This window comes from Hevea brasiliensis, chromosome 16, assembly GCF_030052815.1.
Source record: "Hevea brasiliensis isolate MT/VB/25A 57/8 chromosome 16, ASM3005281v1, whole genome shotgun sequence".
Taxonomy (NCBI): domain Eukaryota; kingdom Viridiplantae; phylum Streptophyta; class Magnoliopsida; order Malpighiales; family Euphorbiaceae; genus Hevea; species Hevea brasiliensis.
The window spans coordinates 36,238,834-36,258,046 of record NC_079508.1 but is presented as its reverse complement, the minus strand read 5'-3'; the positions used below and the strand labels follow the sequence as shown (position 1 = coordinate 36,258,046).

The 19,213-nt window shown below is 30.9% G+C and overlaps 1 protein-coding gene across 1 annotated transcript; it reads left to right on the top strand.

Moving 5' to 3' along the window:
- Positions 1–536: 536 nt before the first annotated feature.
- LOC110673134 (uncharacterized) lies at positions 537–14,353 on the top strand. Its single transcript, XM_021836172.2, has 3 exons — positions 537–931; positions 12,668–12,819; positions 13,444–14,353. Exons 1-3 carry the CDS (start codon positions 715–717, stop codon positions 14,119–14,121), a joined length of 1,047 nt encoding a protein of 348 aa, XP_021691864.2. The 5' UTR covers positions 537–714; the 3' UTR covers positions 14,122–14,353.
- Positions 14,354–19,213: the final 4,860 nt, after the last annotated feature.

Genomic DNA, 19,213 nt, shown 5'->3' with positions numbered 1-19,213 from the left:
ATTTATTTATTTTGACTTTTATATTTAATGATAAATATTTCATCTCAATAAAAGATTTAATTTTTTTTTGAAATTAATATATAAAAATATAAATTAAAATAAAGCTTTTAAATAGATTTTTAAGTATTGAGGTTTTAACATTTCAAAATTTAATAAATTTAATCAATATTTGAATATAAAAAAAAATAACTAAATTCAAACGAGTCATAAAAATACATAATTTATTTCATATTTACTAAAATATAATATTTTAATAAAAAAATTAATTGACTCTCTCTCTTTAAGTAGATAAGCTAATATTATTATAATTTTTTTCAAATTTTTTAATATTATTAATATTTTTATCTTTTATTTATCAAAAATGGATATAATAAGTAGTATAATGTGAGATATCAAGAATGTAAGTAATTAATTTTAATCGGATAAAAAAAAGTAATTAATTTTAATAATTTAATTTATATTAAATTTATCTAAAAATTAATAAAATATTAATAATAATATATCCGTTGCCCATTTTCTCACCTTTACCCTGTCATCGTTTCTAAAGTAGATAGAGGTGAAAGTCGTCGTCGTCCTTCCCTTTCATTTTTGATTTCTCAAAAAAAAAAAAAAAAAAAAAAAAAAATCTGAAAATTCCTCCGCTCACTCATTCTTTTCTATTCATTTTCCTGGCAAGTTCTAATCTTTTTTCCTTTTCCTTTTAATTTTGGAGGCATGGATCCTTGGGCACTGCATGTCAAGAATTCAACTCATAGCCCCTTTTGGGTCAGGAACTATTCAATGATTCCCGTGAAATCAAATTCCTGGAATTTTGGAAAAGTTGGGGTATTCGAGATCAGGGTTTTGGGGGGGAAGCTCTCTTATTCTTCTTCTTCCTGCTATGGGTATCATTCGTTGGTTATCAGAGCCATGGCTAAGAAGAATAATAACGGTAACGTCTTCATGCACCTTTTTTTCCCCCTTTCCTTGAAATTCCCTGTGCTTCATTTCTGTGGAATTTAGAATTCTATGTCTGGTTCCTGTTTGGATTGGTGCTTACAGTGTTATTGATATTGTAATTTGACTCTCCTGCTTTATGTTGAGGAATTTGAATAATGTTCTTGTGATCAAAATCAGAATGGTTGGACTGGTTAACCAACTGAGGAATTAGATGGGAATTAGGTTAATGATTGGAAATACAATGGTGGTGGGAAACTTTTGTGCTGTGAAGCTATTTCTTGCACTAGAGATAATTCATTGAAGAAGAAAAGTTTTAATCCACTTTTGCTCTACAGAATGTAGCAGATAAATAGCCCATTTTGTTTGACTTGTAGTTTTTAAGTGGCGGTCTTTCTTGAAAGGAATTTTAGTATCATAGGACTGACTTAGGGAGAGAAGGGATGCTGCTTTAATAATTTTCTTATCAAATAAATTTTCTAAGTTAAATGTTAAGTTCACTATGAAGATCTGCTCAGCAATTTCCAGGAACAACCGGGTAATAATGGTATTCTATAAATTATATTTTTCATGTCTTGAAGCAACGTACCAGAAACAAAGAAATCAAATCCTGGAGTCTCTCTCTCTCTCTTTTATTTTTAAATATTTAGTTCAAAATGTTCCTCCAAAGGAGCTATACTTTATGATTTGAGGGGTATAACTCTAGTACAGGGGAAGTATATATAAAGACAGTTACCAACTAGGGGTAATTTTTATAGTCCTTTCCTGAACTTTGCCCGTGTTTCACTTTCATCCATAAACTTCAATTTGTTATAATAAAATCACTTTTAACTTTAATTTTGTAAAAGAAGATAAATTACTATTTTGCCCTGCCTAGGTGGTTTTATTCCTTCCTTTCTTTTTAAATTAATGTTAAAATAATATTTGTTTGAATTTTTGAGTTGTTATATATTTAATAATACTAATAATAATTAATAATGGTATATAATTAATAATTGTATTTACAAATAAAATAAAATAATTTTATTGATAAATAATTATTAATTAATTTGATTATAAAGGTGGGAGAGAAAGAATGAAAAGGGATAAATTGGTAATTTTATTTTTGAGAGAGATGGGCAAAATAATAATCTCTTCTTTTAACCTGGAAACCGCTATGGTAGGTTAGAGGGATTTTTTTTTTTAAAATAAAATTAAAGTTGAGTGATTTTATTATAATAAATTGAAGTTCGGGGACGAAAATGAAACACGAGACAAAATTTAGGGACAGGCTATAAAAATTACCTTGCCAAATAGACAAATATACATACATGATTGTTGAGTTGGAAGTGAGATGAAGAAGAAAGATTTTAATTTTAGTTTTTCATATACAAATTGAATGTTGAAGAATACTTCAATTCAATGTCTACATAGCCATTTTGCGAGGGTGATGGAGGACACAAATTGCATGTGAATTAGGAAACTTAAATAACATCATAAAACTATGCTCTAAGCACTGCAGGTGAACATTCAGAGTTTAGTTGAATTAGTGTACTCTTACTTCATGTTTAATTGCACTGGATAGTAATTGGCTTAATTTTGTTAAGGTGTTTTTCAATTTTATGAGTCAAGGGCTTTGTTGATTTTTCAATTGTATCTACTCAACTCAACTAAACCTTTATCTACTATGGGTAAAAAATTTGATGTTGGGCCTTCCATTAGGATTTGGGACTAGTTGTGTTTTCAATCTCACTCTTAGAAGTGTAATGCAGAATTTTTCTATTTTGGAATGGTTTTTGTGAGCCTTAGCTTAGTAGTTGGATTGTTAATTGTCACGGTCGATGATAGTTTAGTACCTTTTGACATTTAGTACCTTTTGACAGTGGGGAAGTACATTTTGCATTGCTCAATCTCAATTTCATTGTGAATTAGTTGAGGCTTCAAGATTAGAATTCAAAACTTCAATTGTAGAAGGTTACATTGTTGGCAAAGTTATTATCTTGATATTAGGAAGCTGCTATATCGGTTTACTCCTAACAATTTCAGAACCCTTACTTGGCTATCCATTGATTTGATTTTGAATGTCAGTTTGATAAAAGCAAGATCCTGGGTTATTGGTGAGACTTTTAGGATTCAGTTGAGTTCCTTGTAAATGCCTTTAGAAGCCTACATTTGTATGGATAAATAAACACTTAACAAAGTTGGATTGTAAATTTGCATGTATTGGTGTTTGGATTAATGATCATAGGCTAGGTCTCTCCAGTAAATTATTGGAGTATCATTTCAAAATTTAAGAACATACTTTTAAACTAAGTTAGCCATGCATTAGACCCTAACATATAAATGTACTCCTTTTAAGGCCCAACAATAAAATTTGAACCCATTAAACTGAAAATTACAAAAATATTATTCTCTTAAATAAAAACCTAAATAACATAAAAACCGGCTTATTTAGAACATAACTAAAATTAGAATGACTCTATCACAATTCACTGGACTCAAGAAGGTTCCATGGGCCACGTTGAATTCAGAATGTAAGTTTAGAATGACATCCAAATTTGCTTTTTCATGAATTCATTGTCCACATGACATTTTTTTGTGGTTGCCAAGTAAATGGAAATATTGTTGCTTATCTGTTGTCCAAGTCCTAGGTATCATGAAAGCAATGCGAGCTCATGAAGCCAGTTTAATAGGGGACTATTTGCAGCAAAGGGGTAGTTATACATCTTATCTTTTGCTAATTTTCTGCATCTACTGCATGTCTTGCAAGTTTATTCATTAGAGACCTGTCTCTAATATTTTAGGCTAAATGGAAATGTTGGTTTGGTTGGTATTGGAATATCACTTGTGGGAACAATTCCCGTATTGACAATGTACAAGAAAATCAAAGGGCATATAAGTGTTGGCAAACCAAACCAAAATGGCTTAGGACATTTGGTGATTGGGAGCCCAATCTCAAGCCTAGTTCAACTTTTAGCCTACCAATTTGATATTCACACTCCTGGATTCAGTGTTATCAAGGCGAAAGGCGATAGAGAACCTTATGGCCTTAGGTGAGAGGCGAGGCGAGGGCTTTTTTGAAGCAAGGCGCTATAACCTTAATTGCCAAAATTATATATATATGTGTGTACTTATAACATATAAATTCATATTTTTAAATAGATGACAAGTAAAAAAAGCATATTAGAAAGAAAAAAAAAACATTATTTGCACTATATCTATATGTAATACAAGAGAAATTAAAAAGAGTGCATATCTGTATTTTCAACTTAAGTATAAGATACAAGTGACAATGTGAGACTGTAAAATTGAAATATACAACATAAGTAATAACACAAATAATAATAAGAAATGTTAGAAAAAGAAATAATTCATACCTGCATTTTCAACTTATGTATAAAATAAAAGTGATGCTATAAAATTATACATGATAAATAGAAAATTAGAAATAGGTCATAAGTCATAGAATAGAAAATATAAATTATGGAAGTTCAACTCAACTTAACTAAACTTAAGTTTTATCAAAAAAATTTATTGGGGTCGGCTATATGAATTCTCTTTCTCAACTCTAAATGATTTTGGGTTAAATCCTCGAAAATGTGTAATGTTTCTAGGTCATGTTGTACTACTCTTCTACAAGTCAGTTTAGGTTTATCCCTTCTTTTCTTTTTATCCTTTAACCAAATGTGCTCCATTTGTCTAACTGGAGCCTCTGTATGTCTCCGCTTTACATGACCAAAACACTTCAATCTCTCTTCTCTCAACTTATCCTTAATTGGCACCACTCCTACATTTCTTTAATACTCTCATTACAGACAGATTTTATCCAGTCTAGTATAGCCACTCATTCACCTAACATCCTCATCTCCACAACTCTTATCTTAGACATATATGGCTCATTCATTGCCCAACACTCACTACCATATAACATGGCCGGTCATATGGCTATACGTAAATTTTTTTTTTTCAACTTATTGGGAATCTTGCGATCATATAAAACTCCTGTAGCACAAATTATAGAAGTTCAGACTTTAATAATGAGTCACAATAAACAAAATGCAAGAAATACATAAAAAACTTGTAACTAAAATTAATCATCATTAAGATTTCCAAAATCATCTTCATTTTCAACAGCAGCCATCACAAATTCTTCCTCCTCTTCATCATCAACTTGCGAAGAGGATGCACCTCTCATTGGACGAGGCTTTCGAAATGATGAAGTCTCAACTGGTGGTGATCTTGCAACCGATCTCGATTCATAACGAGATTCAGAAACTCCAGCTGCTCTACCAACATCACCCCAGGTCAACACGTCATCCATGAAAACAAGAGAATCATCATCATCTCCATTGCCTTTTTCTAATTCACAAAGTAACTACTCATTACTTTCATCAATATTTGCTAAATCAATAGATGTTGTGCTATCCCCAAAAGTGTGTCGGCGTAGCAGCGCTCTATTGTACTTCACATATACCAAATTATCTAAGCGTTCTTGAAATAGCCGATTTCTTTTCTTATTATGAAGTTATCATTAACTTTACAGTAACAAATAAATTAAACTTCAAACTTAAAAGGTTCAAAATAAAATAACAAAGTATATATATATATATATTACTTACATGCTCAAATCCACTCTAATTTCTCTCGCACTCACTTGCACTACATGTAAGACTCAGAATCTTTACAGCAAACTTTTGTAAGTTTGGAGTTGAAGAATCATATGTTTTCCACGAAGCAGCTATTAAATTATAGAGCCAATGATTGTTAAATTCATAATATAAATTAATAAATTAGCAAAATGAAAACTTAATAAGAATTTAAATTAATAACATAGAGATTTAGTTGTTCTTCCTCTAATAGTAGAAAGAAAACTAAAGGTCCCCATAGCTACCTTGTATCTCTCAATTTAAATTAATAAAGGTCCCCATATGTTTTCCACGAAGCAGCTATTAAAATATAGAGCCAATGATTGTTAAACTCATAATATAAATTAATAAATGAGCAAAATGAAAACTTAATAAGAATTTAAATTAATAACCTACTGATTTAGTTGTTCTTCCTCTAATAGAAGGAAAACTAAAGGTCCCCGTAGCTGCCTTGTATCTCTCAATTTCATCAAGAATCATGTCCACTTTTGCTGAATCTTTTTCCATCTTATGAATGCACGAAAGCAATCCTGTATTGACCTCTTCATCAGACTCAATTCTCATCTTATTTGGATAACAAAATTCAGGATTCTGAAAGTATCCAGCAGCATGCAAAGGACGATGCAATTGAAGGGACCATCTCACATCAATAATCTCAAAACGCTCTTGTATTTCTTTTCATTGCCATTGAATGAGTTGGCAATTGTTTCTTTGGCCCTATCCATAGCTTCAAAGATATAATCCCATGACGGTTTTTTTTTCATTATCAACTAGTCGAAGCAAACGAATAAGAGGGCCAGAATTCTTAAGAGCATAAATAACGTGATTCCAGAAAGCAGGATTCAAAACTGTCCTTTCACACCTTTTGCCTTTCACCTCTCTAGCTCATTTACTAGTGGTCCAGCTTTCCGAAGTAAACATTTTTCTAATTTTGGCCTTCTGAAGATGAATCCTTCCCAGTGTAATAAAAGCAGTGGCAAATTTAGTTTGCCCTGGCCTTAGCAATTCTACTCCATTAGTAAACTTTCGCAACATATTTAAAACTCCTGAAGAGCCATATATGAAACCAATAAGTTTAACAGCTTTGCGGAATAATTCTTTGAAAACACGGATCTTAAAAATATCCTTCAGGATCAAATTTATACAATGGGCTGCACATGGAGTCTAGTATAGATGAGGAAAATTTGCTTTCAATATTTTCCCTATAAAAAACAAGTAGAAAAATTCATTTCGTTAATAATAAAAATAAAATGATATTTTTTCAGTAATAGAAAAAAATTAAATAAAAATTTTCCCTGCTGCAACATTATTTGATGTATTATCTGTAACCACTTGAACCACTTTTTCAGGACCAATTTTCATCAATTAGTTCTCAATTAAACTAGCCAATAATGCCGCTGTCTTTGATTCATCACTTGCATCAACTGATTTAATAAATACACTTCCCTTTGGACTATTAACCAAGAAATTAATCAACGTTTTTCCTTTTCTATCCATCCATCTATCACACATCAATGAACATCCATAATTTTCCCATTCTTCTTTATGAGACTCAAGAAGATCATTTATGGTTTGTACTTCCTTGCTAAGTAACCGAACTCTAACCTCATGAAAACTTGGAGGTTTCATTTCCCTCCCATAATTTCTAATCGCTCGAATCATTTCCTCGAAGCTATCATAATTCACAGCATTAAAAGCTATTCCCACATCATACATCCATTGTGCTATGGCAACACAAGCATGCTCCCTTAACTCCTTCTTAGCTGGACTATTTTCATCAATAGTAGTTTGCCTCATTTTTTTTCCATAACAGCTGGTTTAGGAGAAAAATAACAGTTAATAGGCCCTCTACTACTTTGGGGTGGTAAAACTTTTGGTTTTTTTGAAGCACTAGTACCAGTGCCACTAACATTTATTATTTGCCTTCGTTTTTCACTACCAATTTATTGCATCAACTCTTCCTCTTCCTCATTTTCATCAAACCCCAGTACTTCAACATCATCAAATTCAAGTGGTCTTTCCATATTCATAACTGATTTCTGCTCTCTTTTTTTTTAGCAATGTATTCCTGCATTTGGTTTCTTACATCTTCTGCATTTAATTTCTTACATCTTCTGGATATTTTGGACACCGGACTACATTTTTGTAGCCTCTAGCAAGATGTTGATTGATTCTATTACCTTCCCCTTTATAAACTTTCATGCATTACATACATTGAAGGTCATTGGTATTATTTTTACTAACTTGAATTACACGTGCCCATCCTGGGTCCGTCCTTCTATTGCTAGTAAAAGATCCAGTTGTATTACCCTTATCACCCATTTATAATCTAACAAAAAAATTAACAAGAATAAAAAACAAATTAAACAATTAATTAACAAGAATAAAAAGTAAAGTAATCAAATTATGCCCATATAAAATAAACAACTAATTAACAAAATAAGAAAAGAAAGTAAAACTAATCAAACTAACAACTAATTAACAAGAATAACAAGTAAAAAGTAAATTAATTACCAGCAAATTAACAATGCCTATGTAAATTAAACAATTAATTAACAAAAACGAAAAGTAAAATAATCAAATTAACAATAAATTAATAATTCCTATATAAAATAAACAACTAATTAACAAGAGAAAAAGCAAAACTAATTAAATTAGCAAGAATAACAATTAAAAAGCAAACTAATTGCAAACAAATTAATAGTACTCATATTAATTAAATAATTAATTAACAAGAACAAAAAGTAAAATAATCAAATTAACAATAGAATAATAATTACTATATAAAATAAACAACAAGTAAAATAGCCAAATTAACAATAAATTAATAATTCCTATATAAAATAAATAATTAATTAACCGCAAAAAAAAAGTAAAACTAATTAAATTAATAAGAATAACAATTAAAAAGTAAATTAATTACAAACAAATTAACAATACTCATATTAATTAAACAATAAATTAACAAGATAAAAAGCAAAATTAATCAAATTAACAAGAATAATACGTAAAAAGTAAATTAATTACCATTAAATTAACAATATCCATATTAAATAATTAAAATAATTAATTTAACAATATCCATGTTAAATAATTAAATAATTAACAAGTAAAATAATTAATTTAACAATATCCATAAAATTTAGATAATTAATTAATAAAAATAAAAGGTAAATAATTAAATTAATAGTAAATAATTAAATAATTAATTAATTAATAAAACCAACCATAGAGAAGGAGAAGGAAAGGAAACAAAAAAAAAAAAAAGAGGGAAGACCGCTGTACACCGAAAGCATAACAGGGTAGGAAGAACCCAACCAGGAAGAAGGAGAAGAAGGAGGAGAAGGAAAGGAAAAAAAAATGCTGCAGTGTTGCTGCGTTTTCCAAAGAAAAGAGCAGGGGAGGGAGGAAGACAGGATGACAGAGGAGGAAGAAGATAACAGAAACAGAGGAGGAAGAGAGAGAGAGAGAGAGAGAGAGAGAGAGAGAGAGAGAGAGAGATACCTGGACTCGTAGCTCTGGAGGCTACTGTCTTCCTTTTTTCTGTAGGCAACAGGTAAGTGTGTAGGGTTTTATATTTTTGTCTTATAAAATTAAAAAAAAAAAAGGTTCTGCTTTGTTTTAAAGAGGCGATGCCTCTCGCCCGCCTGGTTTCTCACCTTGCCGACCTAAGGTGTTGACTCTGGAGGTGCCAAAGAGGGGCGACCCAGTCGAGGCGGCAGAGGGGTGCCTCCCACTCCTTTAATAACACTGCCTGGATTCAAAATTCAACATGACATCTGACCAAGTTAGGGCACAGTTTCAGTTTCAATTCAATTTTCTGGTGTTGCCATTGCATTTAGTTTCAAGTTTCAAGTGTCAACAGGTGGTCCCAGTTGCCACTTAAGGGGTAGTGTTGGAATATTACTTGTAGAAAGAAGTCCCACATCAGTAGCGTACAAGAAAATCAAAGGGCATATAAGAGTTGGCAAACCAAACCAAAATGGCTTAGGTCATTTTGGTGATGGGGAGCCCAATCTCAAGCCCAATTCAACTTGTAATATGCCAGTTTGATATTCATACTCTTAGGTCCATAATGCTCAATAGTTGGCAACCAAATAGATTTTTTTTTTTTTAATTAATTAATTTTTTTATATGTGGTCATATCATCTAGGTTTCTGAAAGTCAATAGCTTCTTTAATTCTTTTCTACAATTGCAAGCTATTGAAGTCAGTTTCATATAGCATGAGGAACTGTTCACGAGTAAGGAGAATTCATATGAATTCTTTTATACTGTTTTTCTCTATCTGGTGCATGTTTTCCGAGTCATATTTCATGTTTCTCATGATTTGGGCGTGTTCTATTAGTTTAACAGGTAGTTACGAATTTTCCTACATTTTAAAACCATGTTTCAACATTATTCATCTATTGTGATTTTGCAGCAATACGCTATCTGCCTCAATCTCAAGAATGATTAATCAAATTAAGACTTTTCATTGTTCTCACTTTTCATGCGTTTGGTTCTTCTTTGGCATCCCTGTTTCTGAATATCTCTTTGTGGGTGTAAGAATAGAAATTTGCTGTAGTGATCGATTGTATACATTCCTTGTGGATTAGAATATGGGTTGTTTGAGGAACTTTTAAGGTTGGTAATTAGAGGCTTTTACCATTTATTTTGTTGTGTTTGAAATGTATTGTAGTCATGGATCTGCAAAGAAACCACTATGTTAGATGGAGAATTATCATGGAGGAAAAATTTTTATGTAAACTTATTCTTGTGCCTTTCTTAAGGAAAGTCTTAGGGGAGGAAAAGTAAACTTCCCATAAATGTAGAAGCAGTGCACTGCTATGAAGGTTGCTCGTTTTTTTGGGAAATTGTGCTGGAGAATACAGTGGCCATGGAGAACCTTAAAATTAAGATGAATTATTATGGCTGATAGATGTTCATCATTGGATGAGGTTACGCTAGTGCAGCTCCTTTTTTGAGGTGTGTTTCGGCTCACAGCATTAGGACACCTTCTTTGGGATGGAATAGTCGCTCTTGGTTTTTGGCTAATACATATTAGCAAGGTTGCTTGATTCTTTAACTTTTGGTTTAGTGGGTAGTAGTTTGAGGATATACGTAGTATAATGTAGAACCCTAGGTGGTTGCACCCAAAATAATTTAATTCAACCAAAAACCAAATATACCTTAGAGGTAACCTTATATAGAGAAATTAACTAGAAAATTACTAAATTACCTTACAAAAATACAAGATTATTTATTAATTTGCATATTATTAGAATGGCTACAAGAAGCATAATATCTGCAAATAGATCCTAGCCAATATAGACCTGGGTCATTAGGACTTGGGTTATACTTATAGAGAGGAGTACATGCTACATAACAGTGTGTTCAGCTGCTGCAGCCTACTGCCTTTCTTCATTCTTTGGCCTGTGCTCTCTCCTCCTGTCCAGTAAGTGATTTCCCTCTTGTACATGTATTGGCAACCTCTTGATACCCTTTAATGCTTTTGTTTCTATGCTTCTTCCCAACTCAGAAAGGCAAAAAAAAGTTTACAATGCATTCTTATCACTAGGATAATTTTTCATCAAAATTTTTCAAAAGTTTGTTATAGGGATTTGATTGTTCACATAATGTACCTAGGTACAAAATAAATCTCACCACTGCCAGTTTTCAGGCACTTTTTTGCGGGCTTGTCATATAAAAATATTTGATGGACAAGTGGAAGGAGCTATATGTGGTTTTTTAAGTTAATATATCTGTATTTAATCAAAATCACCATGTGCTTTTCACCACCTCTAAACATATAAGTTTTTTTAATTTACTAGTCATTTTTTCGCTTTATGCATTGTATGGATCCTGTGCTGCTTGTTAAAACAGTTAAGTTTATTGAATTTGGCCTTGTACACCTGGTGCTAGTAGAATATCATAGAAGGGTAAGATCAATACCATAGTCATATGCATGGTCTATTTATGTGTTTATATGCTGAGGATGTTTCCCCATTGACAGAGAATTGTGAATATTAACATTTTACTATTGAAATATAGTCTGTCTATTCAACAAGCTAATTAACCTCTAAGCTATAACATTTATATTAATATTGTATGTTAAAATATTAGGTTTTAATTTGTACATGTTATATTATGTAGTTTGTCTCACAATTACATCATCTATATTGGTATTATCAAAAAAAAAAAAAAAAAAAAAAAGAGAGAATAGATGGTGTGCTGGATTATTAAAAAAATTTGATTACCTTGAATGATGCAACAATAACTAAGCCTTAATCCCAAACTGGTTGGGGTTGGCTATATGAATCATTTTTTGTCATTCAACTCTGTTACCATGTTTGCATCAGTATCTAGAACTTGTAAATCATTTGATACTATATGGACAATAATATAAAATTGGTGGTAATACCAGTGTGTTATTTCTAAAACTTTCTGAATTTTTTCTTTTCTGATTGTTATTAATTAATAAGTCAAACAATGATTACATATTTATTGTATGGATAAAAAAAAAGTAGAAATCTCCACCCTAACCCAAATGGGGAAAAAAAGATTGGAAACGAGAATAAAAATTCGCCAGGGGAGTCTTGGGGGATTATCCTTGCAGTGAGTTTTATAATCCATTTGCTAGAACATTGGGTTATGACATGGATTTATATGGCCTGAATTAGGTTTAGTTTTTATTTTCTTTTTATATTTTCAAGTTGAAAGAATATATATAGGTTTAGGTTTTTCATATTATATTGGTTGGTCTTTTTTTCAAATTTTATAAATTGACATTTTACAATTTTTTTGGCATTCAAAGGTGCATGTGTGTGTGTGTCACTCACACACACACACACACACACACATGCACCTTTGAATGCATAAAAAAAAAGTCTGAAGTTTTTTGAAAATTGCAGAAGGGAAACCTTATTTTTTTTTTTTTTTTTTTTTTTTTTTTTTTTTTTTTGCTTGAAAAATATCAGAAACGTTGGTAGATTGTTTCAATTAAGTGTGGAGTACTTACAGAAATAATATGAACATTCCAATGTCTTGATTGAACTATAACACAATAGATGTTTAACCTTCAAAAGTTGCAACTTAACAGGAAATTTATATGTTTGTGATGATACAGGAAATGGTGATCGATCTAATCCAGAAGGAGATGGTTCCAAAGGAAGCAACTCTCCTGATGGAAAAAGATCTAATGATAATGCTTCCCAGAAGTCCCATCGTATAAATTGGGATTGGAGAGAGTTCAGAGCGAAAATGGTTATTCAAGAGCAGGTGATTTGTTTCTTTACTGATTGAATGTATTATGATCTTTCCCATTGTCAGTGTAATTATGAAGCTCTATAAGATGAGATTTAACTGATCTGGAAGTGATTATTATTCTTCCCTATTCAAATGTTAACTAGAATCTTTCTTCTCCCCACTTTCATTTCACCTCTATTTGAAACCCCTAAAGGGAGTTAGAAAACAAAGATTTCTAGGAAGGTGCCAAGAACAGTAGAACTAGAAGTCTTGATATGAAATTTGTATCTATCAGAAAAAAAAAAAAAAAAAAAATTCATGCTGCCTATCATCAAATTTGTGTTTGGCCCTTGTCTCTTAAAACTTGACCTATGCTTCAACATTTGTGGCGTGTTGACAACATTCTCCAAGTCGAAGAGAATGTCCAAGTGCACAAGTTGCATTGGGGGCTCTGGGGAATTAGATATGTGCAGCCTTCCCTTTAGTAGTTTGAACATTTGAAGGTCACAATGGATTAACCTACTGTTGCACCAGGGTAACCCTCAATGTGCATCATTTCTAGAATCTAGATAACTTGAGAATATGATGAGTAATGCTATGATAGGTTGAATCTCTGCTGTAAGAACTTTAAAAACTCTTGTTCTATGGTTTTAACAGGCACAGATTGCAGAGACTGATGCTGCCAACCACGGTGGGACACCCCAAGATTCCAAACCACTTGGCCTGAAATGGGCCCACCCTATCTCAGTGCCTGAGACTGGCTGCGTCCTTGTTGCCACCGAAAAACTTGATGGGGTTCGTGCCTTTGAGAGGACGGTTGTTCTCCTTCTCAGATCAGGAACTAGACATCCACAGGAGGGGCCCTTCGGAGTTATTATTAATCGGCCACTTAACAAAAAGATCAAACACATGAAGCCCGCTAATAATGAACTAGCAACCACTTTTGCTGACTGCTCTTTGCATTTTGGTGGGCCTCTCGAGGCGAGCATGTTTTTGTTAAAAACAGGAGAGAAGGCAAAGCTTCCTACCTTCGAAGAGGTGATCCCTGGCTTGTGCTTCGGTGCAAGAAACAGTTTGGATGAAGCCGCAGCCCTTGTGAAGAAAGGAGTGCTGAAACCTCAGGATTTCAGATTCTTTGTTGGCTATGCTGGGTGGCAGCTGGATCAGTTGAGGGAGGAGATTGAATCAGATTATTGGTATGTGGCCTCGTGTAGCTCGAATTTGATATGTGGGACTTCATCAGATTCATCATCAGAAAATTTGTGGGAGGAGATTTTACAGCTAATGGGTGGTCATTACTCGGAATTGAGCCGAAAGCCTAAGCAAGACATGTAGGTGATAGTGAACTACAGAATTAAGGAATGAAGTTGCGAATTAAAGAGAAACATATGCAGCCTAGGCATTGATGAAGCCGAATGTACAGAAACTCTCTTATTAGTCAGAACATCCCTTTTTCTTTTTGCTCCTTAATCTTTTCATTTTTCCCTAATAACCTTGGTAGTTTATGGTTCTTGTATGTAATAGTACGCCTCTTATTAAAGTAAAGCAAGTCTCCTCTTTCCAGTTATACATAGCTTGTCAAATTCTCTATTGAAATGAGCAATAGTCCCTCAGGAGCAGGCCTTTGTTTTCTTTTCTTTTCTTTTCTTTTTTATTTTCCCCCTCTTTTGTTCCCCTATTTTTTGTTGGATAATCTCGAAATGGTCACTGCAATATTACTGAATACATAGTGGCCTCAACTGTTATCTCTCCTACCCAAATTCTGAGCGCAAGTCGCTGGTTTAAGCGAGGTGAGACATAAATATGAGAAGGGTTCATCAAAAGTCAAATAAATGAGACATGAGAAAAGTTAATCAGAACTAGTCAAATAAATGTGAATAATTTATCAAAATTCAAATAACATCAAACTAAAAATGATTACAAACATACAAATAATTATATTTTTTCAATTCAAATAAAATAAAAATAAATTATTAATAGTCTAGGACACTAATATTCTTAAATTTGAATAATATATTGTTTCAAAACTAAAGTCAAACAATTATAAAATAATTACTCTTTAATTTTTATTGAGTAGCATCATAATTTTTTATTAAAGTTCTCTTTATTTTTTACACCGTCATCTTCTTGATACTTATTTTTAAATTCAATATCTTTATTTTCCTTATCTCTAAGAACTATAAGAGTATTAATCTCAAGTTAGTGGATGACATTTTTCCTTTGGCTTAGAACTTGGAATAGGTGCAGATGCAATAAATTTTCCTTTGCTTGCTCTCGTAATGTAGGCACACTCTTCAACTCCAATATCTTTAGCAATCGTATCTTCAAAAACAAATTCATATTCATGATGTATGGACCACACATGATTGGGTCAAGAAAGCCTAAAAACCCATGTTGATATTTAATAGAAAATAAGGCCCAAGTCCATTAAGTTAGCAAAAGTTTATTGGCTGATGTAACTGCATGAGCAGTTAAAGGATATGCCCATTCGATAATGATTCAAACTTTTCAAATATATTAAAACTGAAGTGTAGTGCTTCTATTGGTCGCGTAACAAAAGGATAAAGAAGCAATCATGGGAATTTTGAAACGGTCTTGGATATAACATTGAAATATTAAGAAGCATTGTGTGACTTAAGTATTGGCACTACTTGGGCACAAGAATATTTTCTCTCAAATTGATTTTCTATGGAAATAATTACAATTCCATGTAACTTTTAAACTGTGGAAATCATATATGGTTCAATATAAGATGTGATCATGTCTTGACATTGTGACAAAGATAGATCATAGCTTAAAACTTGTATCTTGCCATGTTTTAAACTCCTACATTGGTATTAGAGCCTGATTGCTTCTTATTTGTGGTCTTTATATGATCATTAACGTGAATTATGTATGTTAGAATGAAAGAAATGGATCTAGTTGTTTTTGTTTCATTTCTAGAATTTTTAATGAATATGATTATGTTGCATACTTTGAGCCATTGTATCTTATTGCAGTTTTATCTGATGAACATATATAATACAAATAAAACTAGAATTTACAAGCTCTCTATAGGTGTATAGTTTGCATTATTTAGATAATAGATATCAAGATATAGGCATGTGAAGTTTGTTAAAAATCAGTAGAATTCTAGAAATTTCGAGCTTAAGGAAGAAAATGACCATTTAAGACTAGTTTCAGTCTCAATTTAGGGCTGGCTTTTCTTCAAATGTTAACTTGGTGTTATTTTTTCATGAAAAGGACCACCCCAAAGTAATCACAACACCTAAAAACCTTCTATCAGAACAAGTTTTGTTGTCGGAAAGAACTAGTCTATGCGTTGCCATCGGCATATGTGAGTACGATCACGTGCGCAGCAGCAACAGTTAATCAGGCATTAAGCCTAGCACACATTGGGCTAGGCACGCGTTGTGTCCCATGCACCTAGTCTAGAGTGCACTAGACTAGGTGCACCTAGCCAAGGCGCTAGGTTAGCTCAGGTCCATGATTTCTTTTTAAATTAAAAAAATATAATAAAAAGGAAAAAATTAAAATAAATTTATTTTTAAATGAATTTTTCATTGGAAAAATTCCAGTATGGTCAAAAATTGTTTAGAAAATATTGGTGATATAAAAATTAATTTTTGGGCATTTTTTATTTTATTTGAAAAATAAAAATAATATCATTTAAAATTAATTAAAATTCAAAAAAGTCCAAAAATTTTATTTTTATAATTTATGTCATTGAAATTTTTTATTTGTTAAAAAATGTTTTTTAATTATTTTGCATCTTTTTTTTATTTTTTTCTTTTTTTTATTATTTTTAGGAAATGATGGGAATAGTGCATACTCCTCGTAGGATCTTCATTGCTCAGCAAAGGGTCTAAGATAGATGGGATGATTAGAGAATTAATTACACTTGAAATAGATTCTAAGGATACTTCTCATGGGATTAATCGTCTGTTGCATCACATAATCACCGTGAACAAGAGAATGCAAGTGATTAGTTGGGAGGGAGGTCTTTTATGCGATTGTTAGAGATATGGGTCACTAAGGTCGGCATTGCCTGGACCAAATCTGAGAGGAATACTTGATTCTACTTAGGTATTTGTGAATGGATCTTACAGACGTTTGGTGATAGATTTTGTCAAGGAATATGCAAAATGGGTTGGTTAGAAGACTGCGAGTCTTTCACTAGGTCTATCTAGACGAGATAAATTTAGAAAATCCTTGACTTAGAGAACATGTCTTAAAGTGGAGACAATGCTTCATAAAGTAGATTGTAAGATAGAGAAAAACCTTCCAGAAGCTCTTAAAAATTCTCTACCTATGACTATGGTCTATATTATGGGTTAAACACCACATGTGCTTACTTGACTTTATGAGTGTCTTCATAAAAGTCACTAAACATTAATTTCTTTAATAAAACTCACTGAACTTCAATTTAATTTCATAAAAGTCACTGTGACTAGAAGTTAAAGGTTTTCAGATAAACTTGCTGACTTGTCAATTATTTTACAAATAAAATTACCTTATTTTATTAGTTTCTTAAAAGAAAAAAGAGAACACTACAAGAAAATAAAAAATAACTAATAAAATTTTCGGTAAAAAAATATTTGAAGTTAAATACCGACTAATTACTTAACTAATAGAAGGTTAAATAAAATTGTTAAATACAAATTATCTTTACCGACTATTTAACTACAATACTTTACCTACTAAAATAATTAATTGCTAATTATGGCATCAAGTTGGCACGCAAATTGTAGCTACTAATTTAAATACTTTACTGACAAAATGTTTAGTAGGTAACTTATAGGGAAAAAAATAGTACATAAATAATTTATTAGTGGCTATCCTATATTTAGTTGGTAATATGAAAAATTTACTAAGTGATTTGCCGACTAATTAGCGTTTAGTAGGCATTTTACAATGTAAATACTATTTTACCGACTACTCTTATGAATAGTAGGTAATTTATGGACTAAAATTAGGATAGTAGGTAACATAAGAAAGAAAATTATATTTTAGTAAAAGTAAATAAAAATTTAAAAAATATTAGCTCATATTCCGAAACTTAGTAGGTAATTTACTAACTATATTTAAGTTAGCAAGTAGGTTGATAAAGAATTTTATATTTTAGTAAATATAAATATAATTTTAACAAAATATATTAGTGACTATGTTTTAAGTAGTAGGTATTTACCGAATCTAAGTAATTTAGTGGGTTATATATGAAAGAATTTTGTATTTTTAGTAAAAGAAAATATGAATTAGACAAAATAAATTATCTATTATTTCTTATATTAGTAGGCACTTTACCAACTAAAATGAAGTTAGTAAGTAATTTAAGAAAGAGTTTTTATCTTTTAGCAAAAGAATATATAAATTGAACAAAAATATTAGCTACTATTTTGACACATAATAGGTAATTTACTGACTACAAATAGGATAATAGGTAATTTAAGAAAGAAAATTGTATTTTAGTACTAGTAAATATAAATTAAAAAATTATTAGCTATTATTCTGAAACTTAGTAAATAATTTACCGACTAAATTTGGGTTAGTAGGTAAGTTAATAAAGAATTTTGTTTTTTAGTAAAAGAAAATATAAATTAAACAAAAATATTAGCTACTATTTTGACATGTAGTAGGTAATATACTGACTAAAAATAGGGTAATAGGTAATTTAAGAAAAAAAAAAACATTTTAGTAATAGTAAATATAAATTTAAAAATTATTAGCTACTATTCCGAAACTTAGTAGGTAATTTACCGACTAACTGTAGGTTAGTAGTTTACAGTTAGTAGGTAAGGTAATAAAAAATTTTGTTTTTCGGTAAAAAAATATAAATTGAACAAAAACATTAGTTACTACTTTAAGACATAGTAGGTAATATACCTACTAAAATTTGTATAGTAGGTAATTTAAGAAAGAAAATTACATTTTAGTAATTGTAAATATAAATTTAAAAATTATTAGTTACTATTTGGAAACGTACTAAGTAATTTGCCAATTAAATTTAAGTTACTAGGTAAGTTAATAAAGAATTTTGCTGTTTAGTAAAAGAAATAAAAATTGAACAAAAACATTAGCTACTATTTTGACATGTAATCAGTAATTTACCAACTAAAAATAGTTTCGTAGGTAATTTAACGAAAAAATTTGTATTTTATTAATAGTAAATATGAATTCAAAAATTATTAGCTACTATTTCAAAACGTAGTAGGTAATGTATAGACTAAATTTTATTTAGTAAGTTGATAATGAAATTATTTTTTTAATAAAAGAAAATATAAATTGAACAAAAACATTAGCTACTATTTTGACACGTAGTAGGTAATGTACCAACTAAAAATAGAGTAATAGGTAATTTAAGAAAAAAAATTATATTTTAGTAATAGTAAATATAAATTTAAAAATTATTAGTTACTATTCTGAAACG